At 38.3% G+C, this 17,778-nt stretch overlaps 2 protein-coding genes across 11 annotated transcripts in view; one reads left to right on the forward strand and one right to left on the reverse strand.

Moving 5' to 3' along the window:
* Itfg1 (integrin alpha FG-GAP repeat containing 1) overlaps positions 1 to 11,132 on the reverse strand; it is a 123,393-nt gene extending 112,261 nt beyond the window's left edge. Inside the window, exons 1-5 of the mRNA NM_028007.3 lie at positions 10,717 to 11,132; positions 9,111 to 9,183; positions 6,529 to 6,674; positions 5,204 to 5,261; positions 1,366 to 1,440 (exon numbers count right to left, since the gene is read on the reverse strand). Of these exons, the coding sequence (NP_082283.2) occupies positions 1,366 to 1,440; positions 5,204 to 5,261; positions 6,529 to 6,674; positions 9,111 to 9,183; positions 10,717 to 10,921 (557 nt within the window). The 5' untranslated portion in view covers positions 10,922 to 11,132. The remainder of the gene's footprint in view (positions 1 to 1,365; positions 1,441 to 5,203; positions 5,262 to 6,528; positions 6,675 to 9,110; positions 9,184 to 10,716) is intronic.
* The window catches only part of Phkb (phosphorylase kinase beta), a 223,399-nt gene continuing 216,656 nt past the window's right edge, over positions 11,036 to 17,778 (forward strand). For 2 of the 10 annotated variants that reach the window (NM_001364411.1, NM_199446.2), the window contains exons 1-2: positions 11,171 to 11,286; positions 13,187 to 13,295. Coding sequence is in view for 6 of the 10 variants with exons in the window: in NM_199446.2 (NP_955517.1) it covers positions 13,244 to 13,295 (52 nt within the window). In the remaining 4 variants the exon portion in view is untranslated. Of the gene's footprint in view, positions 11,287 to 13,186; positions 13,296 to 17,778 lie in introns of all 10 variants that reach the window. The other 8 variants (XM_006530532.4, XM_006530533.4, XM_006530534.4 and 5 more) reach the window with 8 other exon arrangements.

Here is a 17,778-nt window from a genome sequence, read left to right on the forward strand (position 1 = left end):
CAGGACTGGTTAAGAAAGTAACACAGTGTATGAAGATGTGAATAATATACTGAGCAACTTCATAGTGGGAAAGTGTGGCAAGAAAACGGAGAATCTATAAAAGTACCTTGCAAACAGAAATGTTGCAAATAAAAAGCATTTGTCAAATGAAAAAACACAGTGGTGCTATTTCAGTGATGTACACCAAGAGGCCATGAAATAACTGCCACAGTCACCTGCATGCTCTCAATCACAGTTGACTGTGGGCTCCCTGAAGAGTCCCAACCTGTTGCAGCAGGGACAGGGATAACATTATCTTGTTCCTCATGTTGTTCCTTTTAGAAATGGCCCTAAACCAAATGAGAGTCTGCTTCCAAGTTATCTCTACAGCATGACTGGTTTCAGATTTTTGGTAAAGATGGAAGAAGGGAAAACAGGTTTCTGATTCAAGATTCACAACAATTCTTTAAAACTTCATCATTATAAATACCCAAACATTTATATTCTTTGTGAAACATTTTTTATAAAATATGACAGACCATCTAAGCATTTTGCCACAATATACCTTAAGCACAATTTACTTATGTCTAACTGTAAGTCACATTAGGAAACAATCATAAAAGCATGTCTCAAAAACAGACAAATTTGTTGGAGGGTAATTCACTGCAATTCCTCAAAGTCCAAACAAGCAAAACAAATATGCCCTCTATACACGAACAAAAGTTTGCCTTAACAGGTACAGAAAAAAAATTAAGCTGATTGAAGGTCCCTTATGAAAGGTACCATGGCATCTCTAGTCCTGACTTAGGAGGAGAGTTGTATTGAAATGTAGAGGAACTGAGGTATATACCCTTGCATGGTCTGTCTGCCTGTCCATCTTTCCATCCACCCGTCCATCCATCCATCCATCCATCCATCCATCCATTTTGATCAATGAAAAAGTTCACATTGAAAAGTTTCCAAAACTAAAGGGGGTGCTTAAATTTTGGGGGGAGTATTCATTAATTGTTTACTTTACAAATGAAATAAAGAAGCAACACTTCTGAACTACAGTATGGGAGCTAATGAGACAATGACGGCCCTGGTAGACTAGCCATTCATCTTGTTTAAAGTTTAAAGCATAATGCACCGCTATTCACATGGAGATCAGCAAAGACTGTATGTCTACTTCTAGGATGAATGAAGATAGCTCTACATACAAAATGATTACAGATCAAATTAAAACTCTTTTAGAAGACCAAATACTCTCAAAAGAATTTTTTTAAACAAGCATTTTCAGTAAGTTGACTTCTCTTCAAAGATTAAAGCAAATGTTCCCATGCAGCCCTGGCAGCAGCAAGAATCCATATGATTAACTACACAGTTACACAGTTCCTACTCACTCACCCTCCTAGCAGTATCTGCGGTTGGCTGGATTCATTTGTGATACCAAACACATCAGGAATTAGATCACCATTGAAGCTGAAAGAAATATTTTTAAAATTAGGCAGCTGTTTTATTAAAATGTCACTTTTAACTTAGCTTCCAGGAGTGTGGAGCATTACCATATGCAACAACGTCCATTTGTGGTCAATGAAGCAGGTTGCCCCTTCTAGACCAAAGGCTTTTAGTTTTGCTAATGAATGTACCAGCTGCAATAAGCTTGCTGCAGCAACAGTAAAAACTAGATTTGCATTAAGAGGAATCATACTATTAGCTATCTACCAAAAAATTCATACAATACAAGTTAAGTCGGTGAATAAATATAGATATAGAACTTAAAGAAAATTCCTCACCTGGATGATAATGTTTTCTGCAAGTGTCAAAGACCATTTTAGAAAAATCCCAATACCAGGCATACAAGCTTTCTTTTGAGTTGTTGGTTAGAGCTGTCCAAGATACTCTCCAAACATTACATTCTATTGCTATTTCCCTTGCTTGCCTGCCAGTGTTGGAAGGTAGGTCCCTGTTGCTGAAGAGACCATGTGCTTCAGACATAGCGCACAAAGGTCCCTGAGCTGGAACTCATCTGAACATCTTCTTCCTGAGGAACACCTTTCATGGTAACAGAGGTTACAATGATAACTTCCAAAGAAGGAAAACAATCAAAAGTCTTATCCAGCTACGATTCCTATGAGCCATAACAACATCCAGCACTGTACAATAACCCTAAGGGTACAGAAGTGGTATGCATTAGCTCTTTAATTGAACCTAAGACCCTCTCATCAATGGAAAAATCATATCTGATACTGAAAACCTAGCCAATTACCCTAGGTGGTAAAGTCATAGATCTTGGAGAAGCTAACAACTTCCAGTTTACTAAGCCAGCACATACTCTACTGCATTCTAAATATCTGTCCTCATATGCATACATAAATATAGTCCACATGCTTCACCGAAGATACTTCTCTTTTCATTCTCATTACCACAGTGGATATCATTCATTCCCAACTGATACATCTACAACATATTTCTTGAGGCCAAGGCTTAGGAATCACTATAGCACAGGGGACAGAAAAGATGGGCTCTCACCATTTGCTGTGAGATTGTGTCTCTTAAAAATGTTTAGCCCTATAAAACCTCATCAACATGAGCTGAACAAGGACGACATCAGACATGCTAAAGTGGATGTGGGCGAACCCAGGAGACCTCAACCTTCCACATACAACTATAGACAACTAAGGAAGGCTGAGAGTAGGAGAAATAGTCTCCTCCAGGGAAGAATATACCAACTGTTTATCCAGTATCAAACGGTCAGCCTGGAAACACACACATAACATTATACCAACTAAACTGGCTATATTTTTGCAATCAGGATTAGCCATATCCATGAATTTTATGTAACCATAATTAATGAATAAAAGAAACCAATCAAAAGGGTATATATGGGATGGTTTAAATGGGGGAAATGAAGGGGAAAATGATACAATTATAATATAAACTGAAAAAAAGAAAAGAAAGAAACCTACAGAGGGGTTCTGACAGCTTGAGTTTTCTGAGCAGTAGCATAAAGGAAAGCATCTTGCCGACCTGCACTGGATGCATCTTAAAGCAGGAATTAGTGTTGCTTTGCAACCTTTTGGGTTTATCTATGAACTCCACATAACATAGGGCATGGCTTCTTAAAGGACTGGTTGTGACATCAAGTGGGATTTAATAATTGAATTATGAGTTGCAATATATTTATTTAGCAACAGTGAAATGTTTTTTGAATTTGTAACAACCAAAAATTAATTTAAAGTAAAAAACATGATGAATCTGAGGTATTTTTGGTAATCCTCACCTGTGTTGCATTACATAACTGCACTGGCTTTGGTTATAAATACAAAACAACCACTGTGCACCACCCAAAGGCAATCAATGCACTGCTGCCTGAAACCCCTGGCTCACGCCAGCACTATTCCATGGTACGGACTGCAATGCTCTGAGTATATGGAGGTCTTGCTGCTATGGAATATTGGTTTAATTACAGGGAGAAAACAGGTATTTTCCTATTGTTATTCTTTAGCATGCAAGTAAAAAATTAACAACTATTTATATTGTGTTGTTAGTTTGATTGATTTTTAAAATTAATTTTTAAGGTGTTCTCTTAAATTTTATTAAAAAATTCATTGAACAATGGCTTGTAGTTAGGCAGACTTTCCAATAATCTTTGAAATTCTAAGCAAACATCTAACAATCAAATAATTATGTATTCATATGAAGTGGCACTCTCAGCAGTGATATCCAAAACATAATATTGATTGTCTTTAGAAAACAATAAAGATGCTATACATCCTGCACTATGAAATTTTCAATCAAGATCTAGTTCCTTATATAATGGTAAAAAGAATTTTCTCCTCTTCGCAGGTAAAGTTGACTAATCTTAACAGTAGAATTATATATATAAAAAAACCCTATTATTTTAAGATAAATGTTTGAATGAATCACAATCAGCACATGTTTGACCAACATACCTCTATTATATAATAATACACCTATATAGCAGAGTCACGTGGAAAGGGTAGAGAGGGTTTAGAAGAAGAAAAACATTAAGATGCCCTGCTCTTGTCTCTCCCAACAGTGAAGGAGACAGTACTAATTCCAAGAACCTTTAGACTTAGAAATAATCCATAAAACAATCCCTAGTTGCTATTCATACCTGAGGTTGACTTTTATCATAACAATGAAAAAACCTCCACAAATATCAAACCAAAAAGTAGAAACTATGGGTTTCTACCTCAGGCCTGGAGTCCCTGTTGCTGCGGCTGTGGGAATGGTTTCACTAAGTGTATGCAGGCTCACTGAAAACTAGAACGTGAACACACTTCATGTTCCAGGAACCACCTTCATCACACTGCCAGTATTACCTCACCTCAAAATTTACATTTAGTCATAGTTGTATATTTTGAAGAAATAAATAACATAAAGAAAGATTATTTTAAAGGACCATATTTTCATTTCTTTTTTTTTTTTTTCCCGAGACAGGGTTTCTCTGTGTAGCCCTGGCTGTCCTGGAACTCACTCTGTAGATCAGCTGGCCTCGAACTCAGAAATCCACCTGCTTCTGCCTCCCAAGTGCTGGGATTAAAGGCGTGCACCACCACTGCCCGGACCATATTTTCTTCTTAAAGTGTAAATTTTTCTCCATTTCTGGAAGAAACCTTATATTCTTTATATCTGTCAATCAACATTTTCAACTCAAAAATTGCTATTTGAATCAAAGAATGATGTATGACTATACATCCCTATAGATCTACAAGGAACAAATATGAAGTTAACAAAACAAAAAATCCATATCTTCTTTTCTTCAGGATAATCAATTTTCTCTTTCATTGGTGTCTCACTCCCTCATAGCAAATATGTTCACTATGTAATCCTGCATATAGGTTCCTATAATTCTTTTTTTTTAACTCCTTAAGTGCCAAGATTTTTAAAAATTGGATATTTTATTTATTTACATTTCAAATGTTATCCCCTTTCCAGGTTTCCCTTCTGCAAACCCCCTATTCCATCCCCCCTTACCTTGCTTCTATGAGGGTGCTCCTCCACCCACCCACCCACTCCTGCCTCCCCGCCTTAGCATTCCTTTACCTATACTGGGGCATCAAGTCTTCACAGAACCAAGGGCCTCCCCTCAGGTTCCTATAATCTTAAGGAGTGAATTTAGTGTCAATCCTACTTATCAAAGTAGCTTTCTGGATAAAAGATTTTATTTTACATTTGTAAGTTTTAAATTGTAAAAGTAAAGCAAGCACATACTTACTCCATAATCAGTGGTTGGTCATGAAAAGTCCTATTGAGTATGGTCATGTTTTTAGGATCTGTGAAAAAAAAAAAGGATATATGTGTATATGTGTGTGTGTGTAGACATACTCACACAGAGAAACACAATATGAAGTGTTGGGCATTTAATATTATTTTTCTTCTTCTCCAAGTACTCTTTTATTTTTTACAAGATTCATCTCTAATTTCCTGCAATAGCTATCACTAAGGAGACATCAAAAGCTTCATTTAATGATACGACATTGAGAGAATTCACTCTATAGGGAAGATTCAATTCATAGTTTCATTTGAGGTTCCCTTATAAATATCTTTTAGCTGAATATTTTTCTGTACAAATTGGTAATCAACAAGATTTTAGTGCAGACAAATAAAATATCATGTCCATGATCATCCCAACTCTGCCTTATCCATGTTTTTTTTTTTTTTTTTAATAAGCAGCACCTGCACATAGTATTCTTGTAAATATTTAAAGGACAAGTGTATGTGCTAAGATTGTTTGAATTTACAAATGTTGACAGAAAGCATACTGGCATTTGCTGTCTATGTCAGGATTATCATTTGCCTTTTCAGATAGGACTTCAAATCCATGAATGGATTGGTATAGCAGATTGACTCACAACTTACACTTTTTGTATTTTTCTGGAATGGGAAAACTTGAAAGCAAAAAGGAGGGATTGCCAGTTATCCTGGCATCTGCAATGCTAAGCTAACTGTGAGGCTGTGATAGCCAGGTTGACTGGTTTTCACAGGCATGTGGGGTGAGGCAATGTCTTTACGTCTTCTGCATCCATCTTTGTGTTTGCACTCTATATTTGGCAGTATTAAGAGGCCAAGTGCACATCCATTTTGCTGATGAGGCTTTTAGCAGAACTAGCATCCTATGCAGCAGCTGCTGTGCATCTGGCCAATTCTCATAGCTAAAGGACAGTGCCTTAGGGTCACCGAGGACTGTTCTACCCAAAGCTCTGAAGTTTGCTCTTTTTGTTTTATGAGATAAAGTCTCACATTTAATCCTGGCAGACATGGAACTCAGAGAGATCCACCTGTCTATCTCCCAAGTGCCCTCATACTAGCCTTGAAGTTAATTTTTTAGTCACTCCAACAAATCTAAAAGCTTACAATATCTCTTTTACAAGTGATCAAGAATGGAATTTGTTGTCTGAAAAGGACTAGTTTATTTTGGAAAAGAAAATGAAGTGTCAAGAAATTTTTACTAGTATCCAAGAACAGAACATTTAATTGTTTTGAGAATATAACTATTACATTTTTATTAAGAATATCAGCCAATAATAAATTAAAACTCACCTAATGTTTGATTTTGTCCCCAAAAGATAACAGCTCCTAGTTCACTGTTGGTATGATTTTGGGGAAAGTATGTGAGCAGGACATCCATTTGTGAATCCCCATCATAATCACCAGGGACCACACTTGTTACCAACGCACTCAAAGTCCTAAAGGAAACAAGGATTTAAAAATTTCAGAAAAGTTACAGCAGAAAAGGGAATCTTCATTATGCAAGATATTTTCAACTCAAAAACTCAAGATTTAATAGAAATAATTGAATATAATATGTCTTTTGTATTTAATGACTTCTTGTGTGTCTAGATCTTTCTGGGCTATAGAAGAATTCATAATGAATAGAATGTAAGAATAGCTTTATATAGTACCATAAACCGGAACTATATCAATAGAAAAATCCTGTTCTGCTCAAGCCCTGGCTCAGCGGGAGACTGCTTGTGTAGTATAAGTCAGGCTTTGGGTTTGACTTCCAGTATCACTCACACATAAGCAAAAGGCTGGAGAGATGGTTTCTGCTCTTCCAGAAGACATGAGCTCCATTCCAGCACCCACAAGGTGGTTCACAACTATAACTTTAGTTCCAGGGGGAGCCAATTCCCTTTCTGACCTCTGAGAACTGCATGTATGTGGTACATATTCAGACACTCAGGTACGTACACATACATATAAAAAATATTTAAGAGAATAAAAACAAAACCACAGTGTAAAAATCTATTTGAAAACATTGAAATAAACACTAAGGGTTAAAATCTTTGAATCCAAGAGAAAGCCCTAGACTGCAGAAGGAAAAGTACAATTACTTTTATTTTAAAAAACAGAGGACTGAAGAAATGGTTCAGTGATTAAGAGAATGTACTGCTTTTGCAAAAAACAGGAGTTTGGTTCCCGTACTATGAAAGGAAGGCAACTCACAAACACGTTACTCCAGAGCATACAGATACACATACAGACAGACATAGATACACAGACACACAGACACAGACACACACGTTAAAAAAGTTGAAACAGCAATTTCTACATTTTAAGAATACTTTACTGAGTCAATCTTCCCATCTACTCCACAGTGATTAAAAAATAGTTTATTTAGTATGTGATTCTAATTCATACTGTATGTGAATACCAAGTAAGCCAATATAAGTACATTTTTCATAATCTGTTTTGTGTAACTCATCTCTTCTTATATAACTGAGTCCAAATGTTTTTATTACTTTGGAAGGATCCTAGTCTGTTCTGATTGTCTTTTCCCAGACTATAATTCTTCCAGGGGTACCTACTTTTCTGTAAAGTAAATCCTTTCACTCTGTCACAAAATGTTATTTTCACTGCCATCTTTCTAATGTGTACTCAAACTTAAACATTATCAAGTAAATTTTATTCAAGCTATGCAGTTAAGCTCCAATTCCATGAGTATATGGAAGCTGCAATTTTGGTTTGCACTGACCCATCCCTTTCTCCTTTAGCTTAGAGCAAGCATTCAACTTGCTTCCTCAAATTTGCAAATCATATTGGTTCACTATCATTGGGGGCAATGTTTCATGTATTGCCAACCATAAGCAATAAGGACTATTATTTAAATTACATTAAAATTTTAATTTGAAAATCTTGTGTGGTAGTTTGAATAAGTATGCCCCCATAGCCTCATGTGTTTGAATGCTTGGCCCATAGGGAGAGGCACTATTAGGAGGCATGACCTTGCAGGTTTTGAAGTCCCTGATGCTTAAGTTATGTCCTATGTAGCTCACAGTCTCTTTCTGATGCCTGGGGATCAAGATGTAGAACTCTCAGCTCCTCCAGTACCTTGTCTGCCTGCATGCTGCCATGCTTCCTGCCATGATGATAATGGACTTAACCTCTGAAACTGTAAGCCAGCCCCAACTGTTTTCTTTATAAGAGTTGCCATGGTCATAATGTCTCTTCACAGCAATGAAACTCTAACTAAGGCAGCTTGATTACAATTGTCAAGATCAGTATTTAAAAAACCTCACCATTTGATCAAAAGAGAAAACAAACAAACAGGACAGAGGTCATTGATCTTTCTCCCATATGTAAAACATCTTTAAGATGATGAGATTTTTATGAGTGATCTGCTTCCACGGGAACAATCAGGACGAGACATAGTACATTCGAGAAAGCATATTAGATTGCAAGGGACTGTAGAATGTTTATATAGAACAGACCCGGAGCCAACAAAAGGTATTTTTATTAAGGGGGGTATTTTTAAATTTTATTTTCAATATTTCCTTTTTTAAAATTATATTTTAATTGTATGTTAGTGGGGTATGTGTGTGTTCAGGCTGATACCACAGTGTGTAAATGGAGGTGAGAGGACAGTTTATAGAAGTCGGTTTTCTTCTTCCACCATGAGGATTCTGGGTATCTACCTTAGGTTATGAGACTTGGATTTAGGTGCCAACTCACCAGGCCTCCCAGGTTTAATTAATTAATTTATTTAGTTTCAAAACACTGTTTTCTACGCAGACCTCAGAACTAGGAATTTTGTGTCACAAACCACAGCTGAACACGACTGATCTCAAATACAACCCACACGACTGCATATTCATATAATAAGAAGAATATTATATACTTACTTCAGGGATACCTTTACCTTGGGTTTAAAATAGGGTGCACTCTGATCTGCCAAGAAGACAATTAAGTCATTTCCTAAAAGAAACAAATAAGTTATTTTAGAAAAAATGGTTTTTGGAAAATCATTCGATCAGTGCTTAAAAACTTCCTGGGTACTGTTTCTATAAGAAAGCTTTTACTCTGACCTAGTCAGACAGCACTGCCAAGAATACTCATACAAATCTAATGGAACATGGAAAAGAAAAGTATGGAAAAGGATACTTGTTCAAGGCAATGTGACGCCATGGGATTCAATTAAGGGCCAGGTGGCATAATTCAAAAGAAGCATCCATATAAAGAGCACACCTTAAACTATACTGTTGTATACTGAGTATGAGACCCAAGTTTGATCTGCAGCAATACAGAAAACACCCCCCCCCCCCCACACACACCCTTATTTATACTGTGCTACTGTTAAGTCTTGTGTTTTCCACATCCAATCAGGTCTCCCTCATAGGCTGTTATCATCATACCAAGGATCCAGGAATTCCTACTAAAACATCTACTCACAAGTTACAAGGATATAAGTCAACACATAAGCAGAAAAAGCAGAGCCCTCCACACTTCCCCCTTTGCTTCCACATGGATGGGTCAATTAATGTTCATTGGGACAGACTTTCAGAAACGCTTAATCAAGCACAGGATATCTTCAATGTCTCTGTATCTAGTTTGGATAGATTAGCTACAGACTTTGAGTATTCTTGCAATGTGGGTAATCATTCAAATAGAGGAAAAACCATCCAGGTCTTATAAGAGGTTCTGGGGTCCTGGAAAGAGCACTCAAAAGACCTTGTCAGGATCCTGCCAGTCAGCTTTGTAGGGGCTTTAAACTTTATTCATGGCCTTGGTCCTTAACCACCAACCGATGCACTTGGTCAGCATCAGACATTTTTTCTTTTAAGGCTTAATGTGGTTAATGAACTTTCAATGGCAAGTTGGATGAAGACTATAGCAGTACTCAAGATGAGGAGGGGCCAGATGTACACTAAGCTAAGGCACCTTATGCTGGAGAAGTCTGAAGTTTGAGAATGTATGACCAAGGAGGCACTGCGTTTATCAGCAGTTAACAACAACAGAGGCTGGTGTGAGTGGTGGAGAATTTGGTGCCTGAGGAAGGCACAGTGCCTTTAAAGATCTTAACACAAGGAAGGGCAGAATTAGTAGGAGGTGAAGGCAGAACATCTCTCACAAGAAACTGTCAGCTTGCATGTTTTCTCATCAAAGGGGGTGGAAGATTGGAAAAAAGACGGGAAAGCAAATGCTTAGACCAGAAACCAAGGTTCTTAGAAATCTGGAAGACCTTTGGCAGGCAGGTGATCATTCGCCATATGAAGGCTAGAGGTTTCTAGATGAAGGGAGGTTGGTGTGTTCTTAAGGGTTGGGCTGATGGTCAAGCCGCGGGGTTACTGAGTTAGGACCGAGGGTTGATAAAAACAGGGGAAAGCTGTCCCTGTGCTGAAGATAAAGGGAGAGCCAGAAGACTGGGAAATGCAAGAGGTAGGGTAACAGGAATCAGGGGGCGTGGGTACACCGGGAGGGGCAGACAGAGGAGGGCCGGCAAGCACTGACTTTCCCGCAGCACGAAGAGGTCCGTCTGTTTGTCGGAGTTGAGGTCACCGAAGGCCGCCAGGGTGCCCCAGGCCTCAGCCCCAAAGAGCTCGGCCGTGACGTTGTGCAGAGCCCGCGCCGGGGCAGGCCCAACGCTCAGCAGCGCGAGCCCCAAGAACAGCGGGGCCAGCACCGCCCTGGCGCTAGGAAGCCGGCCTGCCGCCATGGCGCCTTCGGCCCGGCCGGCCTCCGCCGCGCTTGACGGCAGCCGCAAAGCACCGTGCGACTGACCGGCCGACCGAGAAAAGACTCGGGGTGCGGCCTCACGGGCAGCCCCTCGCTGCACTCTCACGCTGCCCTGGGGCTGTTTCTCCGACGACCAAGACGCCGAGGAGCTAGGGCGGCGTCTGCCCGGGAACTCACTTCCGGCTGTCGTGCCTCCCGACAGTGTCGCGCGAGGGGGCGGGGCCGGGCCGGCCTCGCTGACTGGCAGCTGGGGTGGTGGGCACTGTGCGATGGCGGGGGCTGAGGGACTCATGGCTGAAGTAAGCTGGAAGCTCTTGGAACGAAGAGCCCGGGCCAAGCGCTCAGGTTTGACTGCCTGTGACCACAACCTTCCCCCTCCTGGGTACAGGGGGTGGTGCTCCTCCGCAAGTCCCCTGGAGGGAGGCAGGTGGGATCTGTCCTGGGGATCAACTTGCTTCCTTAAGTTGGCTCCAGAAAGCAATAGGTTTCTCTTGCTGCCCTGCTCTTGTCCATCTTGGTCCCCATTCCCCAATCCCTGCACTTCCCCCATTTAGATAACGTCTGTCTTTCTCCCCCAAGTTATTTCCTCTCCAAAGTTAGTGATAAGCTGACTTCTCCAGAAACTTTGCCGAGTAAGTCAGCTAGTGACAAGTTCTTTGGAACCTGAACGCTCTTGCTCTGCAAAAAGTAGACCTCCATTTTTAGTGAGGTCCTAAAGAGCTGGCGACTACTTTTGTCTCATATGCCCCCTTCACATTCCTCAGTAATTTTTAGCTGCAGCCAGTTCTGTGTGTCAGAAATTGAGGAAGACGGTTTGTGCCACAAGTTAAGTTAGTGTACAGTTATGACTCAGAATGAAATTGGCCCCTTCCCTAGCCAAATGGTCCCACCACCTGTAGCTTCTAGTTGTGGTTCCCAACCACGGAGATTAAAAAGCCAGCAGTCCGAGTGTCCTGAACTGACTTGTTCAAATTGCAAAGTCACACTGGCGTTTTAAAAGTTAGTACTCCTGATTAATAACTTTCCAGAGAGCCAGCAGTGAAACTGCCACTTTTGAAATTGGATACAATCTTGGGGGAAAAAATGTGTCCTTAAACACGAGAGGTGGGGGACAAGAAATGTTCAACCAAGAACCTTTCCCTTGTCAAAGATTGACGAAAGATTGTAGAAAAGTACTGTATTTGTTAAAGTATTGCCAATTTCATTCCATTTGAAATCTTAAAATTTTTGTGTGTTTATTTACTTAGGACTTAGGGTTGTAATGGAACAAACACATGAAAAGTAAGAGAAATTTTTAGAAAGCAGTTGACTCAAGTTCAGAGTCAGTAGAATTATTTGAAACAGTTGTAGGGATATTTGTTGCTTATATTTTCTTTTATTGTGTCATATAGAAATTTTGAGTTGGTTATTAACACTGTTGCTGTGGGAATAGAAAAAGTGCTATTAGGTTGTTCTGGGCAAAGAGAATAACTAGTCTTTTGCCAGGGTCTTTAACCGTCCTCTCAACCCCCAACATGTATTTTTGCAACACAGTTTTGCAACATAGTAATCCTATAGGGTCTATTTTCTCTTCAAGTCTTTATTTTACTCAAATATATGTCACAACAGCAAGTGTTGAAAACCGTATTTTTCTTAATAGGGTAAATTCTGCTTAACTATTGTTGAATGCAGTTTCTTAAACCTAGTCTCAGCCATAGTAGATACTATCCAAATTTACTGTATGTTTACATAAGAGTAAAGTGCAGATAGAAGTGGAAAAAAAAAAAGATAGTAGTTGAGGCAAATCTTAGTAGTTATGTTTGCAGTTTCTACTATTTTTGATTCCGAAAAATACAGACACTAAACCTTGAGCCATATTATTTACTTCCTGCTTATTATAAAGTGTTAACTTGATTCTGTTTACAACTTTTAACTGTGTAAACAGCCTTGTTTGAAACATGAATTGACCTGTTTCTGGGACAGGCTCCTCTTTGGAGTTATAAGCATTGTTACATAGTAGCATTAACAACTTAAAGAACAATAAAGGATACTATTAATTGAATGTGTCTTAGTAAGTGGATATTATGTTTCTGTCTTTTCATGTATGCAAACTTAATTTACCAAATAAAGGAAATCAAATTCTTGAGTCATAAAAGACAAACTAAAATTATATAATGATCTTTAATTGTCTTTTGCACATTGCATCATGCTAATAACTGCTCATACATTAATCTAATGCTGATTGCTTCTAACCTTCACTAAACAGTTTTAAAATTGGTGTAGTTTAGCGTGCAACGCTTATGATAAGAATCAACAGTTTGAAATGGCCAACTCACCTGATGCAGCCTTCTCTTCACCTGCTTTGTTAAGGTCTGGTAAGTGTATAGACCCCAAAAGGGTCAACCGACAATTTTATATTTGTTGTTTTCAAGGTTAATGTTACTATATGGTATTTTTTGTTTCTTTTATGTCCCCTTTGGTGGACCCAACTGTGTGTACCATTTCAGTTCAAGTTAGCTTGTGCCCATTGAGTTTTGAATGTATCTTGTGGTACCCCAGGAAGGCAAAGGGTGGAGGCCTCTCAGGACAATTACAAGCTATTTGACCAAAAGCCGGCATTAGTGCTTAGGAACTGCAACTGTCAAACTGACAAGTCCAGTTAATTTTTAAAATGATTTTTGCCCATTTTTTAGGTATTGTAAATTGAGCTATAGTGTACATGAATGTGCAAATGCCTCTGTAATATGGTATAAATTCCTCTGGGTACATGCCCAGATGGTATGTTTATTTTTAGGTTTTTGACAGTCCTTAAGCCCTATTTTCAAAGTGGTTTTATTAGTTTATACCCCCATTAGCAATTTAGAACAGTTCCCTTTATTCACATTGATGGCACCGTTTTTTTGTCATTCATAATTCCACTCCATTCTAACTGGGTGGAATGGAATCTCAGAGTTGTTTCATTCTATGTTTCCTGATTTCCAAGGTTGTTGATGCCTTTTAAAAGCGTTTCTTAGACATTTGTAATTCTTCTTTTAAGAGCTCTATTCTTGTTTTGGTTCCTTAGCCTATGTTTTATTTTATTTTATTTTTTTGGAGTTTAGTGTTTTTAAGTTTTTATACTTTCTAGTTACTAATTCTCTTTACCCAACTGTTTATTTGGTTGTACAGAAAGCCTTTTAATTTCATGAGATCCTATTGAACCATTGTTGGTATTATTTCCTATGCTGTTCTGAAAACTCTTATCTGTATGTTGAAATGTATTTGGTGTTCTTTTATCTAGCAGTTTTGTGATATTAGGTCTTATATTGAAGTCTTTAAAAGATTTGGAATTTAGTTTTGTGCTGGGTGAGATATAGGAGTCTAGTTTCATTCATCGACGTGGTAATGCCCAGGTTTCCTAACCATCATTTGTTTAAGACACTGTTTTTGTCTAATATATATTTGGCTTTTAGTGAAAAATCAGGTAGCTATGGTTGTGGGGACTTCTAAGGCTTTGATTGCCTCTTCTTTTTCTTGACTTATTGTTCTAGGTAGATTTCCACCACTATATTAAATTTAAGTTTATATGGTATTTAGATAGTAGACATCCTTCACTTGTCCCTTATGGTAGTAGGAGTGCTTTAAGTTTTTCTCTCTTTACTATGATGCTTGATGTAAGTTTGCAGTATATAGCCTTAATTTTGTTGGGATATGCTCTCTCCATCTCTAGCCTTTTCTCATCTTTTATCATGAAGAGATATTAGATTTCCTTGAAAGCCTTTTCTGTGTCAGAGGTCAGAGAGGGCGTTGAATCCCCTGCACATAGAATTACAGATAGTAATGAGCCATCATGTGGATGCTGGGAATTGAACCCAGCTCCTCTGGAAGAATAATCAATGTACTTTAGCTGCTAAACCATGTCACCAGCTCTGTTTGCAAGTATTTTATTGAGAGGTTATTTTGTGAAATAGCTTGAGTAGTATTAGTGTTCTTTGAAAGACTGAACAAATTCTGCAGTGAGTTAATCAGATTCTGTTCCCCCCGCTCTCCACAACCAACCCCCTCTGGAAAATACCTTATTGCTTCAAACTCATTGGTTGTATATGTTTATATTGTTTATTTCAATCTTGGTTTAATTTTGGTGATTCATATGTATATATATATATCTATCTATAGATATATATATAGATATATATGTAATTTATTCATTTCTTTTAGATTACCTGATTTGGAAGAATATAGAAATTTAGGTTTTTTTCTTATGGTTTTATGAATTTTATTGTCATTTGTTATGATGTCTCCATCTTTATCCATTTTCTTAATTTGGATTGTTTTCTATCTTCTTGTTAAACAAGGGTTTGTCAGTCTTTTTATCTTTTGAAAGAATCAGTCTTTTCTTTCATTGATTTCCCCACCCCCTCCCCCAGAAAGGGTCTTACTATGTATTCCTGGATGTCCTACAAGTCACTATGTAGAACATACTGACCTTGAATTCACAGATATCTGCCTGCTTCTGTCCCTCAACTGGTGAGATCAGAGGCTTGCACCACCACCCTCAGCTCCTTTCATTAATTTTTACCCTGATCTTAATTATTTCTATCTACTGCTTTTGGATTTGACATGTTATTTTTCCCTCCTAATGCCTGACAGTGCATCATTAAGTTATTTATTTGAGAACTCTCATATTTTGAGGCAGGTATTAGAACTGTACTTATTGTGTTGCATAATTTTTGAAATATCTTGTTTTCAAGTTTATTTCATTTACAAAAGAAAAATTTTAAATTCATTGCTTAATTTCTGCAGTGACTGATTTAGCATTCAGTACTGTGTGGCTTAATACCTCTATGTTTGTATGCTTTGTGCATTTTCCCTAGCTTTGGATTATCAACTTAATTCACTGGGATCATGTTATATAAGGATGTTATTGCACCTTTCCTATAATTGTGAAGGATTACTTTGTATTTCAAATTTCATTTGCATAGAATACCCTTTTTCTGTCATTTTATTCCAAGGTTGTCTCTATCATTGGAAGTATGATGTTAACTTGGATTCATAAAAATGATAGATCTTGTTTCTTAATCCAGTGTATTAGTCTGTCTTCTCAGGGAGGAATTGAGACCACTGTTAATATTCAGTTGTTTTTGAAAGATGTGTGTTCCTGTCATGTTGATGATTTGTTGTTTTTCCCTAAGCCTCTGATCACCTGCTCTCATATTTATTTGTCCTTGTGGCCTCTTTGGTGTGTTTATTCTTCTCTTGTTTCACTTACACCTTCCTCTTTTCCCTCCAGAGCTGCCTTAGTGGTCATATATTCTTTTAGTTTGCTTTTATCATGGAAAGTTTTATTGCTCTGTCACTCATAAATGATAACCTTGCTGAGTATAGCATTCTAGGCTGGCAGCTGGCTGTAATCTTTCAGAACTTAGAATATATCTTTTTGGCTTTAAACAGTTATAATAGGTAGTCAGCTGTCCTCTAGTGGGCCTGCCTTTTCATGTCTCCTGGCCCTTGTGTCTTGTAGCTTTCAGTATCCTTTCTTCATTTTTTTGTCTTTAGTGTCTTAACTATTGCATGTCATGGGGAATCTCTTTTCTGTTCCTGTTATTTCTCTGTGAGTCTCTTGTGTTTTTAAGGCATCTCTTTGTCAAGAGTTAGGAAGCCATCCTCTATAATGTTATTGAAAGTGTTTTCTATGTCTTTGTCTTCCAGTTTTTTTCCTTCTGTGCCCAAATTTGTAGATTCAGTTCTTTGATGGTATCCCAGAGCATGCTTCCCCACTTATGCATTTAACAACTGATCATTTCCCATGAGAGGATGATTGAGTCCTCTTCCTAATCCTTTAGTTACTGTGTTCTGTCTCCCTTCATTCTGTCCACGATGCTTTCCACTGAACTTTTTGACAGTTTGAAATTTTTCATTTTTTTTGGGTTTTCTTCAGCAATTCTGTTATCTGCTGAATTCAGATTTCATCTCCTTAATTGTCTTTTTTATTTCATCTTACCTATTTGTGTTATCTTGGATTTCAATCAGTTTTCTCTTGTTCTCTCTTAATTTGTTCAGATGTTAGTAACCTCTTTCAATTCTTTGAACTGCTTGTAATTGTTCTTTTAATTCTTTGTGTTTGATCTTGTCTTACTTGTTCTCTTTGGGGACCAATACTATGATATTGGTAATTTTTGTGAGAAGCATATTGTCATGTGTGTTTGTGTGTGTGTGTGTGAATGCACATATGTGTTGCTTTTGTTTTTTCTGATGAGACATACTTCTGGTGTAACATGGTTGTGTCTTTTGCTTTTGTATTTAGCCTACTGAGTCAGAGCCTAGAAATGGGAGCCCTGGAGGAGGGCGGGGAGGGAGGACCAGGTAAGGAAGCTGCCTTACTGGGTTCTGCCCGGGATGCTTACACAGCGCCAGCTGAAAAGGCTGTAAGGATGGAAGAGCCAGTTAGAGTGGAGGGAAAGTTTTACATCAAGTTTGGGTCATCTGCAAGAGCAGTATGCACTAACTGTTGAACTACCCTCTTCAGCCAGGGTGTGTATATGTATGTGTGATGTGTTGGAGGTGGGGTTGTGCTTGCCCCAGTGTTCCTATGGAGGTCACAACAACTACGTGGAATCTCCTTTCTCCTTCCTGTGGGTTTCTGGGACTGAGCACAGCAAGTGCCCTTGTCCTCTGAACAGGCTCATTGACCCCGGCTCTTTTGTCCTTTGCTCATTGAGGGTTCTTTTGTTTGTCTTAATTTTTAAGCAATAGTTTCTGTTGGCTATCTTGGCTTTCCTACTAAAGAGTGAAACCTTTTGATGACTAAATTTACTCATTATTTCAGGGTACATAGAATGCTAAGGAAGTAGCTTTTACATTACTCAGTATTTGAAGGTC

The sequence above is a fragment of the Mus musculus genome, chromosome 8, assembly GCF_000001635.26.
Source record: "Mus musculus strain C57BL/6J chromosome 8, GRCm38.p6 C57BL/6J".
NCBI classification, from domain to species: Eukaryota; Metazoa; Chordata; class Mammalia; order Rodentia; family Muridae; genus Mus; species Mus musculus.